At 32.4% G+C, this 25,092-nt stretch overlaps 1 protein-coding gene across 2 annotated transcripts in view; it reads left to right on the forward strand.

Annotated features, from left to right (window-relative positions):
• Positions 1-25,092, forward strand: part of LOC123720382 (nephrin) — a 138,142-nt gene that overhangs the window by 100,847 nt on the left and 12,203 nt on the right. For both annotated transcript variants that reach the window (XM_045676968.1, XM_045676967.1), the window contains exons 9-17: positions 6,521-6,657; positions 9,942-10,109; positions 10,516-10,647; positions 18,760-18,896; positions 19,941-20,094; positions 22,372-22,509; positions 22,823-22,987; positions 23,306-23,464; positions 24,873-25,004. In XM_045676968.1, the coding sequence (XP_045532924.1) occupies positions 6,521-6,657; positions 9,942-10,109; positions 10,516-10,647; positions 18,760-18,896; positions 19,941-20,094; positions 22,372-22,509; positions 22,823-22,987; positions 23,306-23,464; positions 24,873-25,004 (1,322 nt within the window). The remainder of the gene's footprint in view (positions 1-6,520; positions 6,658-9,941; positions 10,110-10,515; positions 10,648-18,759; positions 18,897-19,940; positions 20,095-22,371; positions 22,510-22,822; positions 22,988-23,305; positions 23,465-24,872; positions 25,005-25,092) is intronic.

A 25,092-nucleotide genomic window follows, 5' to 3' on the forward strand; every position in this document is an offset into this window, starting at 1 on the left:
GCGGTTGTAGGCGCGACTGATATTAGTTTATTGTTCGTTATTATTCTTAGAGCATTTTAAACAACAAAGAAAACATTTCTAACAAAAAGGAAATACTACGGTTTTTATGTTTGACGTATTTTTGCTATTTGGATAATCTAAAGCTTTTCGTAAGCCAGATTGCGTTACTATATCTTTAATTCATATCAAAACGATATAGGATACGCGACGATCCACTTTCAGACACAAGCGCTAGGATTATATTTATATAGCCCAAGTTATGGGAGAGACGATTTTGACAGACATCTTAAATGGTTTAAAGCGACTGTGACTATGCCAATTTTTTAATGACAACTGGTCATTGACAAAATGAGTCTTTAGAATTACATAAATCGTATACAAAATTATAATTATAATGTTTAAAGAACTTTATTTCGCATCACAAAAAAAAATCGTTTTTTACATGAGAAACTTAATATATACGAACGAGATACAGACATACTACTAGGCTCATCCTGATATGTATCTTTAGTGACCTTTTGATTTGGTTAAACACGGTAATATTACGAATTTTAGACGTTAATTGATTAAATAATAATCTGGAATAATTCCGAGATTGGCAGATTTTCACCCTTCGATTGAATTGTCAAAGAGGTCTAACGGCCCCACAATTTAGTTTTATAAAATTAAACCATAAATAATAGATTACTTTCAAGAATTCGTAACATTACTACATTATTAATTAAATTTAAAGCTATGTTAAAAATGATTTCGTTTATAAATTTAGATGTAATTGTAGGTAATATAAATTTATATAACAAAAAACAATAACTAACCGTTTATTTGCTTTATTTATGTACGATACATTTGATTTTGAATATGTATTTATATGTATTGTTTATGTTATTGTATATATATGTATTGAAAACAAATGAATATGTATTAAGTATTATACAATAAAGTATTTTTACTCCTGCGGCATGATCGGTGTATGCTTTCAGGCGAAATAATAATCGTTTCAAATTGGTATGATCAGATGAATTCCCGTGCATAATAGGACTTTGAGGCTTATAACATAATATCCTGAACGTACCTAGGAGCAATTAGATAATGATTTAAATTTAACAAAATCAATTTTGTGCCTTTTGAAGCGTAATTTATGACATAAAGTCGCTCGGATCGCCTATTATACCTTAGACCAGCTTAACGCGATATAAAGTAAAAGGGAGAAATATTTTCCTTGTAAATCTACACGCGAACGAAATTGAGCGAATCGTCAAACGAACGAAAGAGTCGGTTTGAGACCGGGCTTTGAACTTTTCAAAGTTCACTCCAATTAGTTGAATGGCTTCTTTTTATTTCATTCAATTAATTTCCGCTTCGTATTCCTATAGATTTCACGGCTAAGATTACTTTACGATTTGTTTGATTTATGTATTGTTAAATGTACATAAACAAGCTAGCTATGTATTGTCTATTATTTATTGCACACACAGGTGGAGCAGAAACTAACTGCTAACAAAAGATTTTCTACTTAATAATGTTGTATCTTTCCGAATAGAAACGTGCTTAAGTGTATATCATTTAGTCAATATATCCTATAGAGGTAACACTAAAAATTGCGTGCGTTAATTTCCTTATATAATAGACTGTAGTTTATATACATATATATATAAAACATATTCATAGCGCTAAATCACCTGCATCATGAGCATACCCCACATACACCTTCACGTACTCACTACTCACTTTTACACCATCACACAACACAGCCAAATTAGGTACCACTTAGTTAAATGTACTGAATATTTTTTATTGTTATTTCCCTTTTGTAAATGGTTGAACCTTTTTGTAGGTAAATTATGTTATCCCATCACTGGCTATATTTTATGTGTCATTGTTTGTTATTATATATATTTTTATGATAGGACTACGAAATAAATATAGTAGTATAGTGGTTTGAACACACGGTTTTATTGAAACTTTTTAATAGTACAACATTTGCGATTATTATTATAAATTTCTACTATTATTCAAATTATTACCTAGCGTAGTAGTCATACGAACAGATGTTCCCGAAATTGAAGAGACAATAGCAAGTTAATATGAAACGGGAGGACGTGGCAATTCTTCACGGAATTATATCTCGCCGGTTAACTCTTAAAAACATTCGCGAGGCGTCGAGATTAAGTAATAAATAACGCGCCGGAAAATTTAAGAGGAAATTTATAATGATGAGGACCGAGAAACGAGCGGCAGCGGGTGTCGTATGATATCTCTGTTTAAGATATTATTTTCTATTTGTAGTAGAATATTAATAATAATAGCTAGGAAACTTATGCGAAACACGATTCGGAATTCGAAATATTAATTCTGTGACCATTTATGGGGATATTTAATCTATTTTTTTACCATTTATCTTTAGTAGGTGTAGGTATACACACGTAGCTTTTTGTCTAAGACATTTCTCACGATGTTAGCCTTCACAGTATAATCAAGAGTCAATAAATAAGAGACATATTTATTTCATTATATTTATACGCATTTCAGTAAGGCAATGCCAAGGTTTGCGAGTTTTGTTTGCTTGAAACATAGCACTATGTTTATATAAATAGTAAACACCATCGACATTTATATTAACACATTCACATTGTCTAGGACCAGAATGTTTCACGATATTTGCGATGTTGAAAACAATAGCCATTCAAATGATTAAACTGGACTGAGACAGCTTGAATAAAGAGAAATAGTTCAAACAATTTGGTCTTATATGAGACATTTTTAAATGAATTCTCTAGTCTTGCAGTAATGCTTCTATCGTGTAGCTCTTGCAACCGTCCACTCGGTAGGGTGGCTTTGGATTGGGGAATTGTGGGACTTTTTTAAACCTTAAAACCGTATTAATTACAATTAATTAAACCATAATGTACCTTAAGTGTAAAATTGGTTAAATTGATAATGTTTATAATACACGTTTATATATATATATATATATTCATTCTTAATAAGTTCTTAGGCTGTGTTTTATAAACATTATATATACATATATATAATGTTGCTTATATTTGTTATAAAATACTATCAATCTATCTTAACGAGAAATTATTGCTTAGTTTTAGAATAAAACATTGCATTTATAAAGTACTCGTGCTAACAACATTAAGGAGGTAAGGCAACATAACCTTATTTGATATTATTGAAAATATCCTCATCCCGAACCAAACATAGTCATCGTACATATTTTATAACCCTCTACGACTATTAGTGGCAAAATAAAAGACACTTTTAAAACATCTTTTATTTAAAAATGTGATAACTCTTATGCACTAAGATGTTTACAGTGTGCTGAACATTAATGTACGTTCTATTATTTTTGCCCGCTTTTAATTATGTCATAGTGTATTATATTCTTAAAACGTCTTATGTAACGAGGCATTTATGCTTAGCTTTAATTTGAAGAAAATTATCTTACAAGTATGGATTTAAATTTATGGAACAACCATTTCGTACTTGAACCAGTCAGCTCTCATTTGATATGTAAAATACATGGTATAAATGACAATCACGACATGTGATCTGTGTTTATCTATACTGTAATCGCGAAAAAAAGTTCTTTTTGAATTTTAGGTTATGTTTAATAAACCAATCACATTTATAGTGTGCAAATAACGATTAAAAAATGCTGGTGCCTGCATTTGTCTGCGTAAACGCACCTGAGACAAATTCGTATTCAAATGTGTTAAAAATAATGTTTTTATTAAATTAATTATATATTAATAAAGTTAGTTGATACACTTAGTTCTAGAAAAGTAAGGGAAACAAATTGCATTTAATGCCACTTTAAAAGTTAACCTGGGAAAGTTAGAGTAATGGTCACTTAGTATCGTTGAAAGCACTATTTTTCTGCATTGTTAACTTCGCATGACCTAAGCTTATAAGTGTAGTGCAATTGTATGACTAATGATATACTATAACTTTTTCTTGGATATCCGTAAAAGGTCAATTATTATTTAACCACACGTTTATATATTTGCACACATCGTTGTTGCTTCCAATATAACGACGGGCTATATATAGTTTAACTATGCCATTGAGAATCTGTACGACTCGTCTATGCAAAGTGCATTTGACATTGTCATGCCTGGAGTATCCGGAGGGAACACGAATTTTAAACTATTTTAAATATTTGGGTAATAAACCTGATTTATAAGTATCTTAAATGCAAACGATATATCAATTAATTTTCTACAATATTCCAAAATATAATGCATCTTGGGGTACTAAATGTCCCAGTATTAACCAATAAATATACCACAAAATGTAATCGAAAATGATCACCCTCATATATCTAGTATATACTAACAATGTGACCACAATTAACACATGTTCCAGTGTTGCCAACGTCCGGTAGGACTCTATTACGGCTGGCAACACTAAGCACTGACACATGTACTGCAATTAATTGACCTAATAACTGCCAATACGTTGGGCTGATCATTATTGGTAACGTCTTAGGCTTAGTTTACCTATTAGAGAGTCGTGGGTCTCTCTCGTATTTTAACCAGATTCCTGTAACATTAACCTACTAGTCCACATGTTTAATTGCTGATCGTAAAGTCTACGGTTCACATACCGGATTATAATTATTGTTATTAAATAAAAAAGAGTCTCGTTTTTAACAACTTTTTTTTTTCTTTACAACACCGGGTAAGCTTTTGAGTAAAATAGAGTAAAATAAGCTTTTGGCTCTGCGCCTTATATTACGATATTTCTTTGCGAATAACAAAAAACAGGCCTGTCTCTGCGCATACACTTGTGCACAGTAATTTTTTTATTCAATTAGTCTGGTGATTTTTATGTTTTATATGGAACACTAAAGCACATATAAATATATCACTGCAACTTCACTAACGGTTTAAAAGAAATTTCTGTAGGCAGGTAGTCTAGTCGTCCAACCAAAGAAAGAATGAGAATCTGTGATAAACAGTATTTTACTAAAAATACTAAAGTGTATATTTTTTATTTGATACCAAAACAACACTAGGTTTAACCTTGGTGTCTGGACACACAGCAGTATTCAGTAATCAAAGCACAATGCCAACAACCGAATCTACTTATAAACTACCTTAAGCCAAACTTAGAACTTGAAATATGTTAGGAAATATGTATATCTGTTTTTAATAAATCATATTCAATTTAAGGCTAAATAACGCATAATGCATGTATTAAAAATAAAATAAAGGATTAAGCTCCCTTTGTATGTATTTTCGCATTAATTGCAAGCAACACCGCAGACAAAGTTAGTTTTGAAGAGAATAATTGCGGTAAAAATTCTTGAAAACAATTTTACATTCATACCGCTTTAAAAGTTCTAACTTTTTCCTGGATTACAAGTTTTTTTGCGATAGTTTTTGTTTGTAATGATGAAAAATTTTAAACTATTAAAGCTAGCTTAAGCTCGGGATATTTTATTAAAGTCCACTTAAACGCGGCGTTTAAGTACGTAACTCGGATTTAAATTATGACGTAAATCGTAACCTTGTCTGTTATTCCTGAAGACTGCTTTTGTAAAAGAGTTTAATTATAAAATCGTATTTTTAAATAAATCTTTACCAAATTAACATGCGTACAAATTATATTTTTTTCAATCTATGTATAACAAACTGTTTTTACATTTGAAGTGATTTATTATAGATAGTTGCTTGACGCGATTTTCTTCTAGAAATTCACATTAAAATGTACATTCACTAATAAAAGACAATATAAGAATAGCAACTATTGTTCTTAGACGTTTTACTGAGTTTCATAAATTTTTCGCGATAATAACTGATAATTTAATAGCATAATACAAACGTTTGTCAAAATATCATCTGTCCCAGTCTAGCGGAGTAAATATAAAGTTAGAAAATAGTAGCTTAAAAATAAACGCAAATATGTTATGATTACGCATATTTGACCCCAATTCTGATACGCTATAAATTTTTACTATGACATAGGTACACACCACAAAACCGCACCATCCGAGATAGTTTCATATTTGATATCGTTAGGGCGGTATTTGTGGGAGCTCACTCGAAATTATTAAGTTGGTTAACTTTAGATGGGCCGAGGCCCACCTGAGCTGGATGTAATTGAGTTAGAGGGAGACGACGATATCGCGCTTTGGAAATGTTTTCAATATTTAAGTTTAGGTTAGGTTTTGATTTAGCCTATTCTTATAGGCTAACAGGAAATCAAAATATCATGGTGCAAACATTGTTTTAAGTAGACGTTTTAATATAAAACATCACGATTCTCTCAGTGACACTCTCAAATGCATACACACACACACCACACTTGACCAATGTTTGATAAGTTGTGACACAAAATCAATTTATTTCGTTTAGTTTGACTCGTGTACCATGCACCACGGAATAATTGTTGTCTAGTTACCCACTAGTGGGGACTAGTGATAAATGTTTTTTGTCGCAACCTATTTCTGTCATGAATAAAGCTTTTATTATTATTATTAATGAATTGATCAATTTAAAATCATTTTCAGAACGAGCGGTCGTATGTCGGAGAACGTCCTGTCATTTAAGGCTGACGCGTCCGACAATAAGGCTCGATACACGTGTGAAGCTAAGAACATTATGATCAGCAACACCTTGAAAGCTGAAATCGATCTCACTGTATTATGTAAGTATAGACACTAATATTTCAAAGAATATGGCATGGATTTATTTTATGGGAAAAGGGAACCATCGTGAACAAGTAGGTATCCTACTTGTTCACGATGGTTCACTTAAACCTACTTGCTTATTAAAAATGTGATACCAAATCCCATACAGATTTACAATATTGGATATGCAAAGAAAAAAAGAAAATGGGTGGCATATATGTATGAAATTATGAATAGGTTTTGGTAAATCTTCTAGTGAACCTCTTAATATATATATGGAGTTTGGTATGTTTTATTTTTCGAAATTATTCAGAATTTCATAAAGAAAACCATAGATAGTATTTTACTGCGTATAGGTTTTAAAAACTATCAGATTATTTCTAGATCAAACGAATTGAGAATTTAAAGTTATATTTACAATACTTGTTAAGTAACTTTATTATTTTATTCTTCAAACCTATCTATTATTATTTTTAGTTGGGTTCTAAACTTAATTGCTTAACTAAAATTTAATAAGCAGAGTGGAAGCATTAAAAGGTTTATTTCAAGACGTGGGAGGAAATTTTGTTTAAGAGCTATTAATGGTATTTATTTTAAATTAAACTGAAATATGTTGACGACATCGCGTTCTCTACAGAATTACGTAATCCTTTGACAAAATAACCCTATCAGACTCAAGTGTAGTCAAATGTGAAGTGATTTCTATGTGATGTGGTACAAGTTATACACATTTACATATGAATAAGAATCTAGTGATGGGACGTAACGTACTTAGAATTATATGTTCGAAAAAGTATTAAAAATACAAAGTTTGTTGACGGCTACAGACGGCAGTTACTCGTGAATATGTTCATTTCTGTATACCGTATAACGAAGATCTAAACTTATGATTGACAAGATCATTTAATCTTGGCTTTCACGACTTTATCCGTTGGCTCACTCTGCTACGTGGAGTCTCGGACTGGGGTAGACTTAACCTAGTCCAATTTAATCCCAATAAGACACAAGTTTGCACGTTTTCCGCTTAAAAAACACCCTTTGTCGCTACTTCTCTCTTCGAAGACACTCTCCGTAAAGCCTCAGCTAGCATCAGAATACTAGGCGTTGACATATGAATGAGGTTCATTTTCTCCATTTGAAAGGACAGGCTGAGTTAGCCTCTAAGAAGCTTGGTGTGCTCAGCAAGGAAAGACGGTACATCTCTCCGGGCCACCGCTTGCAGCTCTATTAAGTGCAAATTCGGCCCCACATGGAGTACTGTTGTCACCTATTCAAATCATCGACGACCAATCACTTTCCGAGCGGCTTGATATCAAGAGATCAACGCCAAGGCGTTGCATGGAGATGTGGGATCTCTCTGCATCTTCTACAGCATATTTACCTTGGAGAGTATTCAGAGAAGTTGTTCGGACTAATACCTGTAACACCTCGACGGTGTCGGCTATCGTTCCACAACTGCGCGTTTCTTAAGGTAATTTTTACCGCGCACCAGCACTAGTTGAAACAAACTGTACACTAAAGTATTTCCGAACCAATTCGACTTAGGGTCCTTCAAGAAAATAGCTTACCAATTCTTAAAAGGCCGGCAACGTACTTGCAAGCCTCCTGGCAATGTAAGTGTCCATTGGCGGCGGTATCACTTAACTCCAGGTGAGCCCGTTTGCCTCCTGTTAAATAAAAAAAATAGGTGATATTCCTTTCCCTTGTACCACACTCTGCCATCTTATCGTTTATTAACGCAACTCCGTCAGTAAATAACATTGAATCCTTAAAAAATACTTTCAACTGCGGCTCACTAGTCAAAGGGCCTTTAGGATCTTCACTTTGTCCTTTTTCTGTTTAACTTAGGAATTATTCCCCGTTTTGTTTGTGTTGCTCTTTGACGAACTCGGCTCGCGATTTGCAAAGAAAATTGTTTGAAAGTTTTCTTTTATTTTGCACCGTCAGGTGTAGTTTGATATTTTCAAGTATTTTCCATCGCCTGACGAAATAGAGAAAATATATCCCAGTCTTAGGACTCAAACGTGTTTAATTAAATTTTGTTCTATTGATTTGTGTTTTCGTTGGCACCCTCGGTTTACGAAATTAACCTTCAGGACTTCTCTTACTTAATATATCAAGTGGTCAGAATGATAATGAACCTGTTTTGCCCTAACTGATAGTGATTTGTATTAAAATCTCATGAAAGGTGGAAATGCAGGCACACTTGAGATTCTTAAATAGTGTTTTTTTTTGCTGACATTGACCGAAAAAGGCCTTTCTTATCAATATGAATAAGTAGAAACGACTAGCTGGAACCCAGTTTTAATTCCTATTTAAGTCGTAAATTTTACTAATAATAGGTCAGTTTATAGCTCATATTTTCTTTTGATACATATATCACTCGTATCAGTTATCATTCATTAAACAAACCGGTTGCTTGGAAGAACCGGGTTGTTTAATATTAAATCAAATTTCGAAAGTGATACAAATAAAACGTGGTATGGAATAAATTATAACGAAAATCGCTTAACTAATAGTGAAACTAGTTTTAAATTTCGAAACTTGAAGCTTGATAAATTGTTTAAGTTGCCAAGTTGGGCGTCTGAAAAATAGGCACATCCTTGTAGCTACAAGTCTAGCTTCTAGGATCAGACTTTATATTGTATTGAAGTGGAGTTGCCTAAGGAAAAACATTTATAAGACAAGACATGCTTACATGTGAAAAGATAATTTGTGGGAGAACATAATCTAATTTAATAGTTTGTTCGTGATTCGCCTCCTAAAATGCAACTGCGCTACGCTCGTGGTGGTGGCAGGCTAAAGGCGAGGCTGGAAGGACTATGGATCTTATTTCCCATGTACACCTGTGTTTAATTAAAACTTTCGTAAATAATATATCACCATTAAAATTTCTGAATTAGATTGATTGCTATGTGGGGAATGTATCCCACATTGTCAAAAGTAAGCAAGCAAAGCCCTAAAAAATAATAGTACATAAACGTATTAAGTTTTTGTAGGAATCCTCGAAAATGCATTTAGTTTTCAAGCATAGCCAAGGTAGGGGTAATTAAAGGTAGGGTAGGTAAAAAAATCAAAGACCAATTAAGTGCTTACGTAATACTTGAATGGCCCCTTATTGGAATTATATTAACTCCTATCTCCTATACTAACTGCACCCTCAAAGGCCGGCAACGCATCTACTAAAAATGGGTGTTTATGGGCTGTGATGACTGCCCTTTTTGGGCGTTCCGCAGGCTCGATTGCCCCCCTGTTATATAAAAAAAATCTATTCTGTATTAATATGTTTTTGTCTTTGCAGTTGCTCCCGCTCATGTGACTATATCTGGACCTACGGAAGCACGCGTGGGTGATCCAGTACCACTCACATGTACCACGGCTCCTTCCAACCCTGCCCCGGAGATTAAATGGCTTGTGCTCGGGAAAAATCATAAAGAGGCCAGCAACCGGACTGTTATCTCGCCTGAGGGTACGTAACAAATAAAAAAATACTTGGGGCTAAACAAAAAAGCCCTAATACCAACCTTATTCTTAGGTTGTACATTTCTTATTCTTACTCTTATAACGCATTTTCATATTATGCAATTTCAGTCCCACGTATAACACGAATATTCCTCCATATAACGCGGGTATTTCACACGTTATATTTCTTCTATATTGTGAAATTTATAATGATTTGTACGCACTTATTTTGTTCATAACATATTTATTTCTTAATATTCGATTGAAATACGCGTTTCCTAAAACGTGGAACTAATCTTCCGTGATATTAGTGGGTTCTAGTTAAGTTTCTATTAGCTCTACAAGTTCTTTAACTGAAACTTTTATTTTCTACAAATCTGTTTTTAATAAACGTAATACGATTTTCTTTTCAGGAGGCTGGATAACAACATCAAACATAACAGCGGTGGTGGAGCCGAATCGACGGTCCGTGACAGTGGTGTGTCATGGCGTCAATACACAGTTAACTGAAATAACCGTCGCATCTCACACTATTAACGTTTTATGTGAGTTTTTAAAATATTTAAACATACAAAACGGGAATATAGTTATTACACTATACTAGTGATAAGTTTTTGTAAATTGTTTGTGACCCTTTATTTTTATTTTGTTAGTGTAGATTCTTAATTTACTTTTTAGAATAAAAGTAATAATTAAATTATCTGAAGTAATTTAATGGCTAAGGCTTTTCAATATATTTATTTAAAAAGAGGCTTCACTTACCGGAACGAGACGCGGCATTCGAAACGTGAGTTGGAACTGCTATGAGCTACGGTTAATACTGACTACAATTCATATTAGAAAGTAGAGATCTTTTTTTATTACATATCTATTTACTAAGAAGGATATTTAACATAATAAACTGTACAAAACATTACCGCTACTTACAGTCTCTATAAATGGAAGACTTCTTCTTCTTGTGTTCTATTTTTGTTTTCACTTACCAATAGAGTTCTTGAAGCACTCATTTTTATATAGAATAGATTTCTATATATTTGTGTACCAGCCCATACCAGTCAGAAACATGACCTTACATCACATAAATGTAATCAATTACTCTTGAAAATAATTTTTCCACATTACACCCATATTTACGCGTCAAAGCCTTTTTCCTGAAAGCTTTTTTGCTCTAAAAAACATTCAATCACGAAAAAATTCAGTTTTCAAATGCAGCCTCTCGCTTGAATAAAACGTATTGAGGTACCTTGCGTGAAAGCCTTAAACATTTTTTGGTGGATTTGAATTCTTTTAAAAGGTTGTACTATCTTTAAGGACTTACATGACTAGGAATTGGACATACAAAATTTTTAACGAAATACTTATTTAAATCAAGAGCAGTGTTGGCCTAGTGGCGGCCTACGACTCCCTGAGGTCGTAGGTTCGATTCACGGCTGTGCACAGATGGATTTCCTTTCTATGTGCGCATTCAACATTCGGTCAAATAGCGAACGAAAATACAGTGAGGAAACCGGCATGCCTTAGAGCCATAAACTCCACAGCGTGTTTTATCTATTAGATTATTATTGACAGACAAATGATCATGAAACAGATACAGAAATCTGAGGCCTAGACCTAAAACGCTTGTAGTGCCACTAATTTATTTTTATTTATTTTACTCATTTAAATCGAGTCTTTCTTAATTAGAACATTGTTTGTAAATATACAACATTGTTTATAAATATACAACATTGTTTATAAATATACGACATTGTTTGTAAATATACAACATTATTTATAACATTGATTGTAACTAATGGATCTCAATATTAGAGTGTCAAGCGGTTTTTCTAAGTCAATTTAAAATCTGGAAGTTAAAAGATTTTAGTTTTCCTATATTTATGTCAATCGTGAAGTTGTGATATTGGCACCCGTATAACACGCAGGTTAACTTTCAGACTAAATTGAAGTTCGTATCTAGACTTTAATATCGGGATTGGTTTTATAATTGTTTTTGATAAAGCCTTAGGTAGGAAATAATCTCTAGTGGTATATGGTGGATTATCTGCACTGGAGTTCAGACCCTGGCTGTGCACTTATGTATCTTGCTCGGATTATTACCTTTAGCTGATCGGTTTAATTTCACCCATATCACCTCGACGTCCGTCGTTCCACAACTGAGCGTTACTCAAGGCAGTTTTTGCCGCGCACCACCACTATGTGGAACCAGCTACCTGCTGAAGTATTTTCAAACTAATTATATTTGAAGGCTAGAGCGTACCAATTTTTTTAAATGCTGAAATTGTATTCGTAAGACCTCTGGCATTTTTAATGTCCATATTATCACTTAACATCAGAAGAGCGTCCTGCCCGTTTGCAGGGGTTTTTTTTAAACCCCAAGACTAAGACAAGTTATGGTACACATGGTTGGCTACACATGGTGTAACCAACGTGGCCCTAGACCTTAAAAACAGATGTCATCTCAGGAAAAAAGTCAGACTAAAAATATGATGAATGAAGCAGAGCAAGAAATTGAAGTCCAATTCCTTTAGGATTGAGAAATACCCCTGGATTCTTATTGTTATTAAACATTATGTTGTGCCTTTTCTAGAAGATGCATTTATCAAATACTGTTATAATACCATAAAAGTTTTTGCGCTAGATGCCACAGCAAAAAGTTGTGTTACGTTACAAATGTTTTCCAAGTCTATTCATTCATATCTGAATATACGTTTTTGTTCGTATTTAATGGGTTGGTGTGGTTCAGAAGCGTAAGCGATATTATATTTAGTGTTTTGTTTAATCATTGTGATAAAGGAGGAAGAATATTAGGTATAGTACAAATAATATGATGATATTTATAAATTAACCTATTTATTTCCTCTGAAATGAAACTTTTCAAGTTCGCCAGAAGATTATTAATAAATATTGTTAACGAATAACTAATTTAAATAAATTTAATTTTTAATTTTTATTTTATTTTTTAATAATTTTAAATATAAATCTGTTTAAAATTTATATAAGTTAATCAATATAATAGCTATTACGTTTTATCGAGAGTTATAATTTGTTATTGTTTCCACAATACGATGTTTAATTTACAATTGCGTCGTTAAAGTTCATTAAAAGTCCCGAACTCGCCAAACTGTTTGGTTCTCAATTGCCCCTATAATTCATTGTAAACAGTATTAGAAGTGCTTTTTTAACATAATTTAAATATAATGTTTTAGGTCGAATTGTTACGTAACATTTCTATTGTGAGCCAAAAATTAGCCACGATTCTAATATTAACAGGGACATCAAAGATAATTAAATCAAACTTTTTAGCTTTTTAAACCTTTACCAATTTTAAAAAAGTAAAAAAAGCTTAGATCGTTTAAAATGTAGTGCCGAACGTGTCCTAAAAATAAAAACCAGAATTAATTTTACTATTTAAAGGAAATCCAAGTTTTCATAATTAATCAACACTTTTTAAGCTTTTTAAAACGTTACAAATTTAAATATACACTTGCTTGTAGCTTGTAACTTGTACCAAAACGGAGGCATGATTAATGACTTCGAGATAACAAGTTTTCCATGCTGTAAACGCTTACACCAGGCTTTGATCTTCGCGATAGCGTTTGACATAACTGTACTACATTTTATCTATTTCTTATAATTTTGCGGAAGTTTCCAACTACTTAAAGACTCTCATCGTTGATAATGCTTGAAACTTGCATCCTATGTTACTAAAAGAGTGTATTTTGCAGGCTTTCGCGATTTAACATGATTAAGATCTTAATGACTTATTTATCTATATTGCCTTTAAATGTTAAGAATTTGTCTAGGCTAACTTGCCAATCACATAAAAACTGTTTCAAATTGATACATTGTTTTTGCTGTGTATAATTTTTTATCATTTAATTAGCTCTAACATTACATATTATTGAATAAATAACTGACTTCAGACATGTATGCATACGAGGACAACGCCTAGGTTCATTATCAATATAAAAAAATGCATGTATTCGAGTACTATATTATATTACATTAAGGCCATGTCATAATGTTTAGCATTAGTACTCGAACTCCGTTCTCCGAATTCTTCCACTTGTCTCTCATCCTCCCCACAATTTTTCAATCCCTCCCAGCTTCTGCGCTATCCACTGGGCAGTTCCACGAAATTGTATTTTTGATCACAACGTCCACGTTAACTTTTTTTTACTTCAATACCAAAACAAAGATTTGTATAAAGTAGGACTTATAAAAATAATCCAAAATGTTACAAACTATTCTTAAATCCAATTTACTAAACAAAGCTCTCAAGGCATAAAATAAAACGATTTCGTCTAAGTACACCTGTCTAAGCGTTTAAGAGGAGGGCAATTAACTTAAATCACTCTTAAGTCATTCCCTAGGGGTAGGAGGTGTCTTTAAAACTAGGCTTGAATATACATGACTTGTATATATGAACAATTTTATTGTGATTTAAACGGATTATGTACATTATTTACAGAAATAATTGTAAATAGTGTATATTAACAAACCTACAGTTCACAGTATTCTAGTTGGTTTAAAAATGTGTGATTAGTGTTTATATCAATACAACAATCCTCTGATGGTATGTCCAAATCCCTTACCTAAAATACTTACATAATTTCCTAAACAACGCCGGGCGTCCGGTTAGTTAGTATCGATTGAGCTGGCTCGGCCGCCCTGGCACGTTCCACTCATTAATGTAATGAGTGAGTGGAATTAATTGCTGCAACTCCACCACACTGTCCGACAAATTATATTTTTTTAAGCTTTTTTGATCAATTTATTTCCTAATTGCTTCCACCGTATGATATTTCATATTCTAGATTACAATAACTCACGACAAGTTCACTTTACATAGTTTGTTATGAAATTTCCAAATATCTTTTAATATTTATTTCCTTTTTCCATATTTTTACAGTAACTTAATACTAATACAATAGAAAACTTATTAATATAAAAATTTAACTAAGAACATTTTTTAAACAAAACCAGAAAACATAAAGCCTAAACCTTTTTATAAGTAATAATGTAATTGTTGTGAATTCAGCCAGTCTGCAACTGAATATATCCGTCTCACCTGCATATTCAGGGTGAGCACACGCATGAATGGCGCTTCTCTGAGTAAATTTGTTCGCGCATTTATGATAATTGATACATGTTACTGATTTAGGCTCTGGGCTTGATGGGACACTACGTGTGTTACAATTTCCATATAATATATATTTGTTTATTTTATCATTACAATAAAGTGACTTGGCATATTATAAAAAGTTTCCTTTTCAGTTAGCAGCGAAATGCGAATTTCGTTAGCTTCACAAAATAATAATACATAGCTTCAATCCGTTTAAAAATTGTTTTCTTAATTCACAAAAGAAGTTTCTTCTAGCTCGAAAACCCCGTGTTTATAGTGTCTGAAGAAAGAAGGTTTTTTTCTTAAAAATTATTTTAACTTAACTTAGATTGATGAGCATTTATGTCAGAAGGATAAAATTCTATTACATTTATAGTCAGTTTTAGCCCACAAGATTTGGTTACAAATGAATACGTGAGGGTTCTTATGTAGGGCCTTATGTAATCCCCAAATAAAGAATTAAACCATGTACACAAACCGAGAACATCCAAATTAGCGCTGATTACACGAAATTAGTTTAGTAAAGGGAAATATCGATAAATGGGTTAGCAATATCAACCATTTTCTATAAATTCCCGTCACGTCTTTACAGTCGGCCGTCATGCTGACCGCTCTAATGTTTGCCCCTAATTTACGGGACCTTACCATTTATGAGCATAGATTACATGCTCTAGGGTTGTCAAATGGCGTCGTTAGACGGAAATAAAACTATATTTGTATAGTTCTAATAAGCTTGTTGCGGTCGATACTGAATATGACATAAAATAAAACTAGCTACTAATTGCAACGCCTCGTTTTCATATTGATTGAAACGTTTAAGTGCATAACTTCCGGAAACCAGAGACTATGTTGTGAGATGAACTACTGTCTATGTTTTTTAAAGCACTAACTTATAAATTTAGAAAATGCTTTTCAACCGCATGACGAAACTAATTTAAATTAATTATTGTTTTTAAACCTTTTAACAAATGTAATGTAAATCATTTTAAAAGAATTATAAGTGGCAACCCTATTGACTATGTACTAAATGACATGTTGTACCAACGTGTGTTGCTAATATATGCAGTGATTGCTTCCACATGTATAAATTTCAATAAATCCCTTTCATTGGTTCGTAATTTATAATTATTTAGCAACATTTTAGTCAAAAACTGTTTTCTTTGTTAAGTTTATAGTTTTTTTAAAGCTATATTATTATTAATCACCGAAATTGCAGATTGTGAACTGAAATCAATCAAGGACTTAAATGACGTGTCATAAATAGACAAAGATAGATGTAACAGTTTCTATTTGTACAAAAGCAGCTTGTCACTGACTATAGCTCAAATCAACAAATAACACTCCCCTTTGCAATGGATTTAAACTGTTTTCGGCCATATTTTAATATATTGAACATTGTCAGTCCAGTTCTAAATTATTCCAACAAAAACTTATATATTCCACATATTCAAAGACATTATCTGACAATGCATATAAACTTATGATTGCAAAAAGCCGCTCGCTCATACAATTAATTCAAATGATTCCGTACATAATGTATGTTACAGTTATATTGCAAAATGATTGCTCGGTTTAAATCAACTGGCTTTATTAATCTCTATTAAGTAGTAATTTGTAGAATTATTATTATGATTTGATCGCTATATTTTGTCCTAGATTTTTCTCTCAAGTTGGTAAAATAGTAGTCAAATAAATACTATAAATAAAAACACAATATACCATTTGCAATACAAATTTAACGACGTTATTCAGTATTCCTGACCGAATAGGAAAATCACCCAAACAATATATTCTTAATACTTTATTGCACACAAATAACTTGCTACTAATTAGTCTTAATACACTGTTGTAACAAATTTACTGATTAATCTCTGATGTAATTGAATTTCTAGAGGCTTATAAAGCTGTGTTGCTTTTAGTAATTTGGTAAAAGCACAATAAAGTTATAAGTAATTAAACCATCAACAATCACTAAAAACAAATTAGTCCCAAGTTACTTCCCAAGTGCGATCACCAAATCTTAAATAAACATAAAGAAACGAAACCATTAAGATGTTCAAACCAATTTTCAAACAAACACACGTAAAACTCACATTTAAGAACAATTTCGAAGCTTCGTTTGTTAAAAACAAGGGCATATTATTACTTCATTTGATAATAGCACTATAATTTTATTAAGTTTGTCTCTTGAGTTTGTATTAAAATGAAAATAAGCTTAAAGCTGGTGGATACACGAACGAAATCTTTAATGTTGTTTATTTAGGTTGCTCATTTTAAAATTCGATCTCTTTTTCTTTCTCATTTCTTTTCATTCTCGATTGAGATGAAGTTATATTAATCTGGTTAGCACTGCGGCTTCTTAAGTTCTCATGTCGTATTCACACGTGTACATACTTATTTATATAAGTATTTAATTGTAAATAAAATTAGATATATTGATATACATTTGCACATACAAGCAGAATTTAAAAAAGACATCTAAGTATATATAATATACATTTCAAGAAATATATCAATAAACTTCAAACGCAAATATTGTACAGATCGAAATTGAATTTACGATTTCGGTGAAGGAATAAAAGGCCCGGTATTTTACGTACTGTTTCGATCAGACGTTCGAAGGAATTTAATTTTACGATTTCAGGTCGCACCCAATTCGACCTTACATTCAAACTTATCGAATTAAGGTATTTCTTGTATATTTTAATTTAGTTATGTACCGTATATTTTGCATGCGCGCTGTATATTGACAACAACTACCGCTACGAACGGCTACGTCATGCTACGAACTGCTGTAGCATCTGCTACGCTCATATATCGCTCGATTTCCCAACTAGAAGAAATGTTTTAATGCAATATTAGAATATTATTTAATGTCTAAAAGTACTGGATGTGTTATAATTCTAATGACTAGATTTTAACTAATTATTTCTAATTTCTATAACAGTTTTAAAATACTCGAGATGGTAAAAAAAACACAAATTTAATTTTGTACTGTCTATAGTGTATAATTAGCCTTATAACTAATTGATATTATACCGCGTTGTGTAGTTGTAATTATCGGTTAATCCTCTAATTAACAATTAATTACGCTCTAGTAAGACACTGGGTTTGGAAATCGTACATGAGTGCTTTGAAAGATCTTAGCTAATGTTGCTGCTATTAATCTTTGATTTCATCTGTGATTACTTATGTGGAGCGAAACGTTATTTAGTTTCAATATTTTGTATAAAAACAAATATAAAAAATATTTATTTCCGTAAATACTGTATAAAATACGTTTAAGGAAAATGAAAATGTTTAGTAATTATAAGACAGTATTAAATTATTAACTTTGAAGGTAGATTACAGTATGGAAAAAATTTAACAATATACAGTTATTAGTTTGAAATTACAAGTGTGAAGAGTTCTTCAACGTTATTTGTGTTACGTGCGTCGTTATGAATTAAGCTTACCAATAAAACTCTTTTTAAAACTTTCTCTCTTTCTCAAAAGTCTCTTTTACATTAATTATTATTGCTTGTTGTTTCAGATCCTCCCTCAGCGCCTATGATTACCGGCTACATCCCCGGAACCACACTAGCTGCTGGTACGGTTCAGAAGTTGGCTTGCGTCTCCACAGGTGGAAACCCACTCGCGACTCTTACATGGTTTAAGAATGATAAGAAGGTGAGATCCTGAACTTAAAAATATACTTTTTGTTTAATCGAAGTTAATATTTATTTAACGTTAATGGAGTTTTATATCCGTCTTTTTACTTATTGGAACGCGAAATACAGCCAATAAATGCTGGCATTAACTGTCCCGTTCCGTGAAAAACGTATAGTGCTTGATACGAAAGTCATACTGAGCGCTAAAACTCCACTCTGAATCTTTACTTAAGACTCTCTTAAATACGTCCTGACTATAATATTGGATATTTATTATAAATTAATTATCTAAAAATATAATTGAATAAATATAAAACTTTCCGAGACATTATATAACCTTGGAAGCCAGAATTAATGAATTTATCGTTATTATTAATTTTATACCTAACTATGATGGGTTTAGCCGTCAAGCCTCAATTCCTCTGAGTGTTATATGAATATATTATACACAAACATGAACCTTTTTGTGTCCTTATAATCTACAATTTCCCGACTACTTGCCTATTTCCTCTGCGAAGTAATTTATTTATTCCACTATATAATTATTTCCACTCGATGTCTAATGTAAATGAATAATTTCCATAAACACTCACGAAACCACAGTGGACAGTAGTAGATATATACGTATACACATTGTTCATGGAGTTATTAAGAATCATAACAAAAGTTTTCATGTTGCATAAAAATAATATATTTCTCGTTTAATACTAAATAATATTGCAATAATGCATACATGACTTTTTAGTGTTATGTTCAAAAACCACTTCAAAAAGTTAATCTTGTAACGTAATGCAAAATACATGGGAATGAAGTACAAAAATTAATTGCTCATGGAATGGGCTCCATTATCAATATAGAAGAGATATTTGAACGTCTGCATTAATAATTATTACTATCACTTTAACATATAATCAGTAAATATATTTAATGATATTTTTTTGTTAATAACAATGATATACTTTTATACTGCCAATTTCGTCTAATCAATTATTAACTCCATGTTAACTCCTCCTACTTAATTAGGTTGTTTTCTATTATTATTATAATTAATTTATCTCCACAGATCCATTCAGTAACCAAGTCGACAGACAAGATGGTGTCATCCGAGATATCAATACTGACCAATGTGACTGATAATCTGGCGCAATATCGATGTGAAGCTACCAACAGTGCGACGGAGATACCGCTCTTCGAAACTGTTACATTGAACGTGCACTGTAAGTATTAATGAATCACGCTTCTCTAATCTGAATTGTGCACATATCGCGGTCTAATTTATGGGTCAATGTACACACAAATAACAGTGCTTGTATCTGTTGTCAAGAAATAAAAATCTATGACTTGTGTTAGGCATACAGACAAAAAAATATATGAAAAAGATGCAAAAATATTTCTGCCCATGTCCTATTTGGAGGTATTTCATAATTAATCATTGTAATTTTTAATACTACTATCAATAATATTCTATTCTAATATCATAAATATCGTCACAGAGATAGGAGACAAATCCATACAATCCTCCCAATGTTATAAAATACAAAGCTGTTTTAAACATTCAGTTTAATAACTAGTTTAAAAATAAATCAATTAGCCGCCAAACTCGGTAACTAACGATTTAACTTACATTACAAAGACTTGTAAATTAAATTCCTAAGTTTAAAGTTACGGGTTGAGTTTAATCAATATGAGAACGTCTAGAACATAGTTCAGTTGCAGTAAAATATCTCGATCGAGCTATTCGTAATTTTAATCGAGGCTTATAATTGTGTTGTGTTTGGATTTAGTTTTTTATATACTACTTTAAAATCAGTATTTTTATTCACATTAATGTTAGAGAGTCCATCAAAAATTCCAGTTATGTTCAAATGAAAGCGATCCTCAAAACCTGTGATGTATAAAAACAATGTATAGTGACAGTTTTCTTGTTTTTTATTTGCGTCGAAGTTTCCCCTTTTTTTAATACCTAGGTAACACTGAAAATTAAAAATGGCTTAATATTGAACTTTCCCAATACTTTTATTGTTTTTCGAAGTAATCTCCATTCCTCTCTTCACATCGTCGCATTGGATGGAACCACTGAGAAAAGCAGTGGGCCCATTCTTCCTTAAGGGTCTCTTCTATGGCATTTTCGTACGCTTTCACCGCATCTTCAGGGCTCGTAAAGCGAATAACTAGAATTTTATCTTTAGTTCTTGGGAATAAATGAAAGTCGCAGGGCGCCAGGTCAGGACTGTATGGCTCATTACTCATTATCTCGACACATTATTCAACAGTCCGCAAAATGGACTGCATTGTCGTAGTAAAGGAGGATCCTGCTTCGAGGGCGTTGCTGTCAATTTTTTTCCAAAACAACAGACAAACAGCGATTCACAGACCAGTCTGCAGTAACTGTCCTTCCGTCTTCTAGCACAACTGTCGTGAAATGACCATTCCGACCAAAGAATGACGCAATCATCTTTTTTCTTTGACTTCTTCCTTTCCTTACCTTAGTTGGCCGATCCTCAAAAGGAAACACCCACTGGGCTGATTTTCTTTTGGTTTCGGGTTCGTAGCAATATATCCAGCTTTCAGCACCTGTGACGAAAACGACGAACTTATCTAACATTTGGCGTCACCAGTCCATGCGAAGATGTTTCTGGTGGTCAGTAAGATAGGTTCATTTTCACGTGGAACAAGAGTTTTAGATTTGCCGCCAATTCACAAAAACAAATGAATGCAATATACATACTAATGTAGTACCATAGAGTTACCAAAGAGTTCTAAAATTGAAATTCAAAAAAGTTTTTATTAGCAATGTTTCAGTTAGCAGTTTGTGTGCACGCTGTCTCGCGGAATCTCGGGTTCAAATTTATAAGCATAAATTTGGAAGGTGGCTCACAAATCCGTTTTGAGCTATACTTTCTGTCGTGATTCTCGGGTTATCTCAGAGTTTAGTGCCATCAAAGTAAGAGATAATTCCCATTCCATAATTGGAATGGAAAGTACATTGTTTCTACGCAACGCTTAAAATAAAAAAAAATAATAGAAAGGCTAGAAAGTGTTTATCAAATGCCTTAGTTACTTCAAGCATGCCTTTTTTTGCATAAAGAGAATTAGCAAATATGTATACTCCTACTATAGTTATGGCGTATTAGATTGACAAATGATCATAAAACACATACAGGAATCTGAGTCCCAGGCCTAAATAGATTGTAGCGCCACTGATAATTAGCAAATATACATAATAAATACATATAATTATCCTTATTACCATACCATACACCAAACTATATTAACAAAGACGTTTCCTGATTTCATATTTAGATGTGATAGCATTTCGCAAAGGATCACACATCTAAATGAATCTTGAATTATTAAACGCGTGAGTTTACTAAGTTTGAGATAACTTCATAGGAACCGGAGTTTTCAATATTAATGTATTCATTCCGGAGAAAATTAAGCATCGATAAGTTATAAATCACTGAAAGTTCATATTAGTGTCTCTTTTTCTACAGTCGCACCTGAGGCAGTAAAAGTCAGAGCTGAACCAGAGGAACTCCGACCGGGCATCGAATCTACATTATTCTGCGACGCGGCGAGCAGCAACCCTCCAGCCACGCTGTCTTGGTGGAGGGATGGTATTCCTGTGCAGGGTGAGTATTATTCCATTTTGTAAACTGTTATGACCTTAACTAAAGGCTCATAAGAATAATACAACGTTATCAATGATTTTAAGTTTTGTAAAATAACCAAATGTAATTCAATTGATGACAATTGATTAACAAACAAACACAATTTTATTATATTAATAATGAAACTACGAGTATTGAAGTATCAAATGGGAAGCTTTTTTGTAATAACTTTACCAGTCAACGGCTATTGATTTGTTCGTATAATTGTATAATTCTTGATTTTAATTTAGGATTATAAGACTTTAACATTGTTGTCTTACTATGTTTTACTCAGGTCTCCCTATGAAAATGAAGAAAGGCCTTCACGGCGGTACAGTATCGACGATAGAACTCAAGTTGAACATAAGCAAGGACCTTAATGGCGCAGTATACACCTGTCAGGCCATGAACGAGGCGATACAGAGGAGTGTGCATGACGCACTTACTTTGAAAGTTCTGTGTATGTATTTAACAATATTACGCGATGTAAATGTATATTATATCTTTAAACCGTTTTTTTATTATTGTCATTGTGTTTTGTTCTAACTATTGTTTTTAGATTATTATTTGATTTAATAATTAGATGTGTTGGAGCTTAACCCTATATATATTTAAGGTTTATATTAATCTAGAAAATAAGTAAATAGTAATATTGTACTCGAATCCCATAACAACACTTAGGAAAGCTTAAAACTGTTAAATATTCGAAAAATATTAAATTTTACAAACTTTTAAGTTTACTAACAAAACTTTTTAATGTAAGAAACTTATATAATAGATGCACCAATCTTCGACGAGACGACTCAAACAACAGCGGTGGGCGTAGAACACGAACAGCTGATAGTATCAGCTCGTGCGCACGGCAACCCTTCGCAGATCACGTACACATGGACAAAGGACGGACTGCCTATCACGCATTCCTCGTATAGCACAACCAGTAAGTTTAGGCTTTACTTTGTAAGGCTATAGTGAAAAGTAAACAGATTTCAGGTCCTTTTATTATATAAATATAATCAGCCTTTTGCCTTCTAAATCAAAGCAATTATTATTTTACCAACATCAAAAACAACTCCTAAAAACGCGGAATTTTTAGTATATCGATGTATTTAGTCCAAGTATGCAGTACTAAACGTTGATGTCGTAGGTCATTATTATTTTGTTTACTGGAGGTATTGGTGTTATTAATATCGCGTACGGAGGAGAAAAGTATCATGGAGGAAACAAGCAAGTCTTAGACCAAAGAATGGATGTGTGTCGGACACAGTCAGTCACGAAAGAGCACAGAGATGTGTCTGTCCTATTTGGACAGACACATCTCACAGTCACAGTCACAGTCTTAGGTTACAGCAATATAAAAATCTATTCAGGAAAAATCTTACGTAAACAATGTTATCAAGAGTAAAATTAGCAATTTTTATCAATAAGTAAATATAAATTTCGTAATATATTCTTCTATTATAAGTAGTTTTGCATTGGTGAACTATGTTTGTAATGAATAAAATTGTTTCACCGTTAGTATGCTACATTATCACTTCGTAGCGAAGGTCGTATAAATATCTCAAACATTTTAAATAGACGAATGCAAAAGTTATTCACAAAGGGAATATCTAAGAGATGTTAACTCATAACGACATTTAATATTCGCTGGGAATAATTTGATTTTCAATAATAATTTATATGGCTTCAAGGAATTCCTAATATAGCTGTTTTGATCTTGTATACGCGGCTTCGTGAAAATGAGAATTTCTGCTATGAATTATTTGTTTGTTATGCTTAATTTCATGAATGTTTAATTTCATGTAGCTGTTAATATGATACGTGTATTCATTTATATTAAATGACGTCATTATAAAAAATAATCTGATAAATGATTGGTGCTGTATTTGTTATTAATTCTTAAAATATAAGGACAGAATACAATTGATTTTTGAACAATCTTTTAGAAGAAGAAAAAATTAAGTCTAGTTTTCTAACGAACCATTTGCTTTTATGGGTTTTATGTATGATTTCTTGGTGTATTTATAAGATAAAGAGAAGGGCTAGGGAACATTTGTTTTCAGATAAATATCTCTATTAAGCGTAATTTTGAATAAGTAAATCGTTTATTTGCGAAGAAAGTGCTACATTCCGCTTGATCTATTACGAAACTGTTTTAATTCTGATAAGTCAATCATCTTTCAAGTCCTAATAGAGTCTGCAGGAGAAACTTTTGCATGATCCATTGATATTGCACAGTGGTGATCAGCCTTTTGCATCTACTAAGACAAACTGCGTCAGTAGTACAATCAATGCTGAGGAACCTTTAATTGCAAAGGTGGTTGTTATTATGTTAATTTATTTTTCAGACGATAGAATTATATCAGAAGGCAGTACGTTAAACATGACACGACTGTCCCGTCACGATGCTGGTGTTTATACGTGTGAAGCCGTTAACTCGCAAGGCGCTGCCGTCATCAATGTCACTGTATCCGTTCACTGTACGTAATTTTATTAGACGACATATATACCTACATATTGTGTAAGAAAAGGTGTTTATTTAGATTATAATTGATATCACGTTACAAT

The sequence above is a fragment of the Pieris brassicae genome, chromosome 2 (genome assembly GCF_905147105.1).
Source record: "Pieris brassicae chromosome 2, ilPieBrab1.1, whole genome shotgun sequence".
Classification (NCBI taxonomy): domain Eukaryota; kingdom Metazoa; phylum Arthropoda; class Insecta; order Lepidoptera; family Pieridae; genus Pieris; species Pieris brassicae.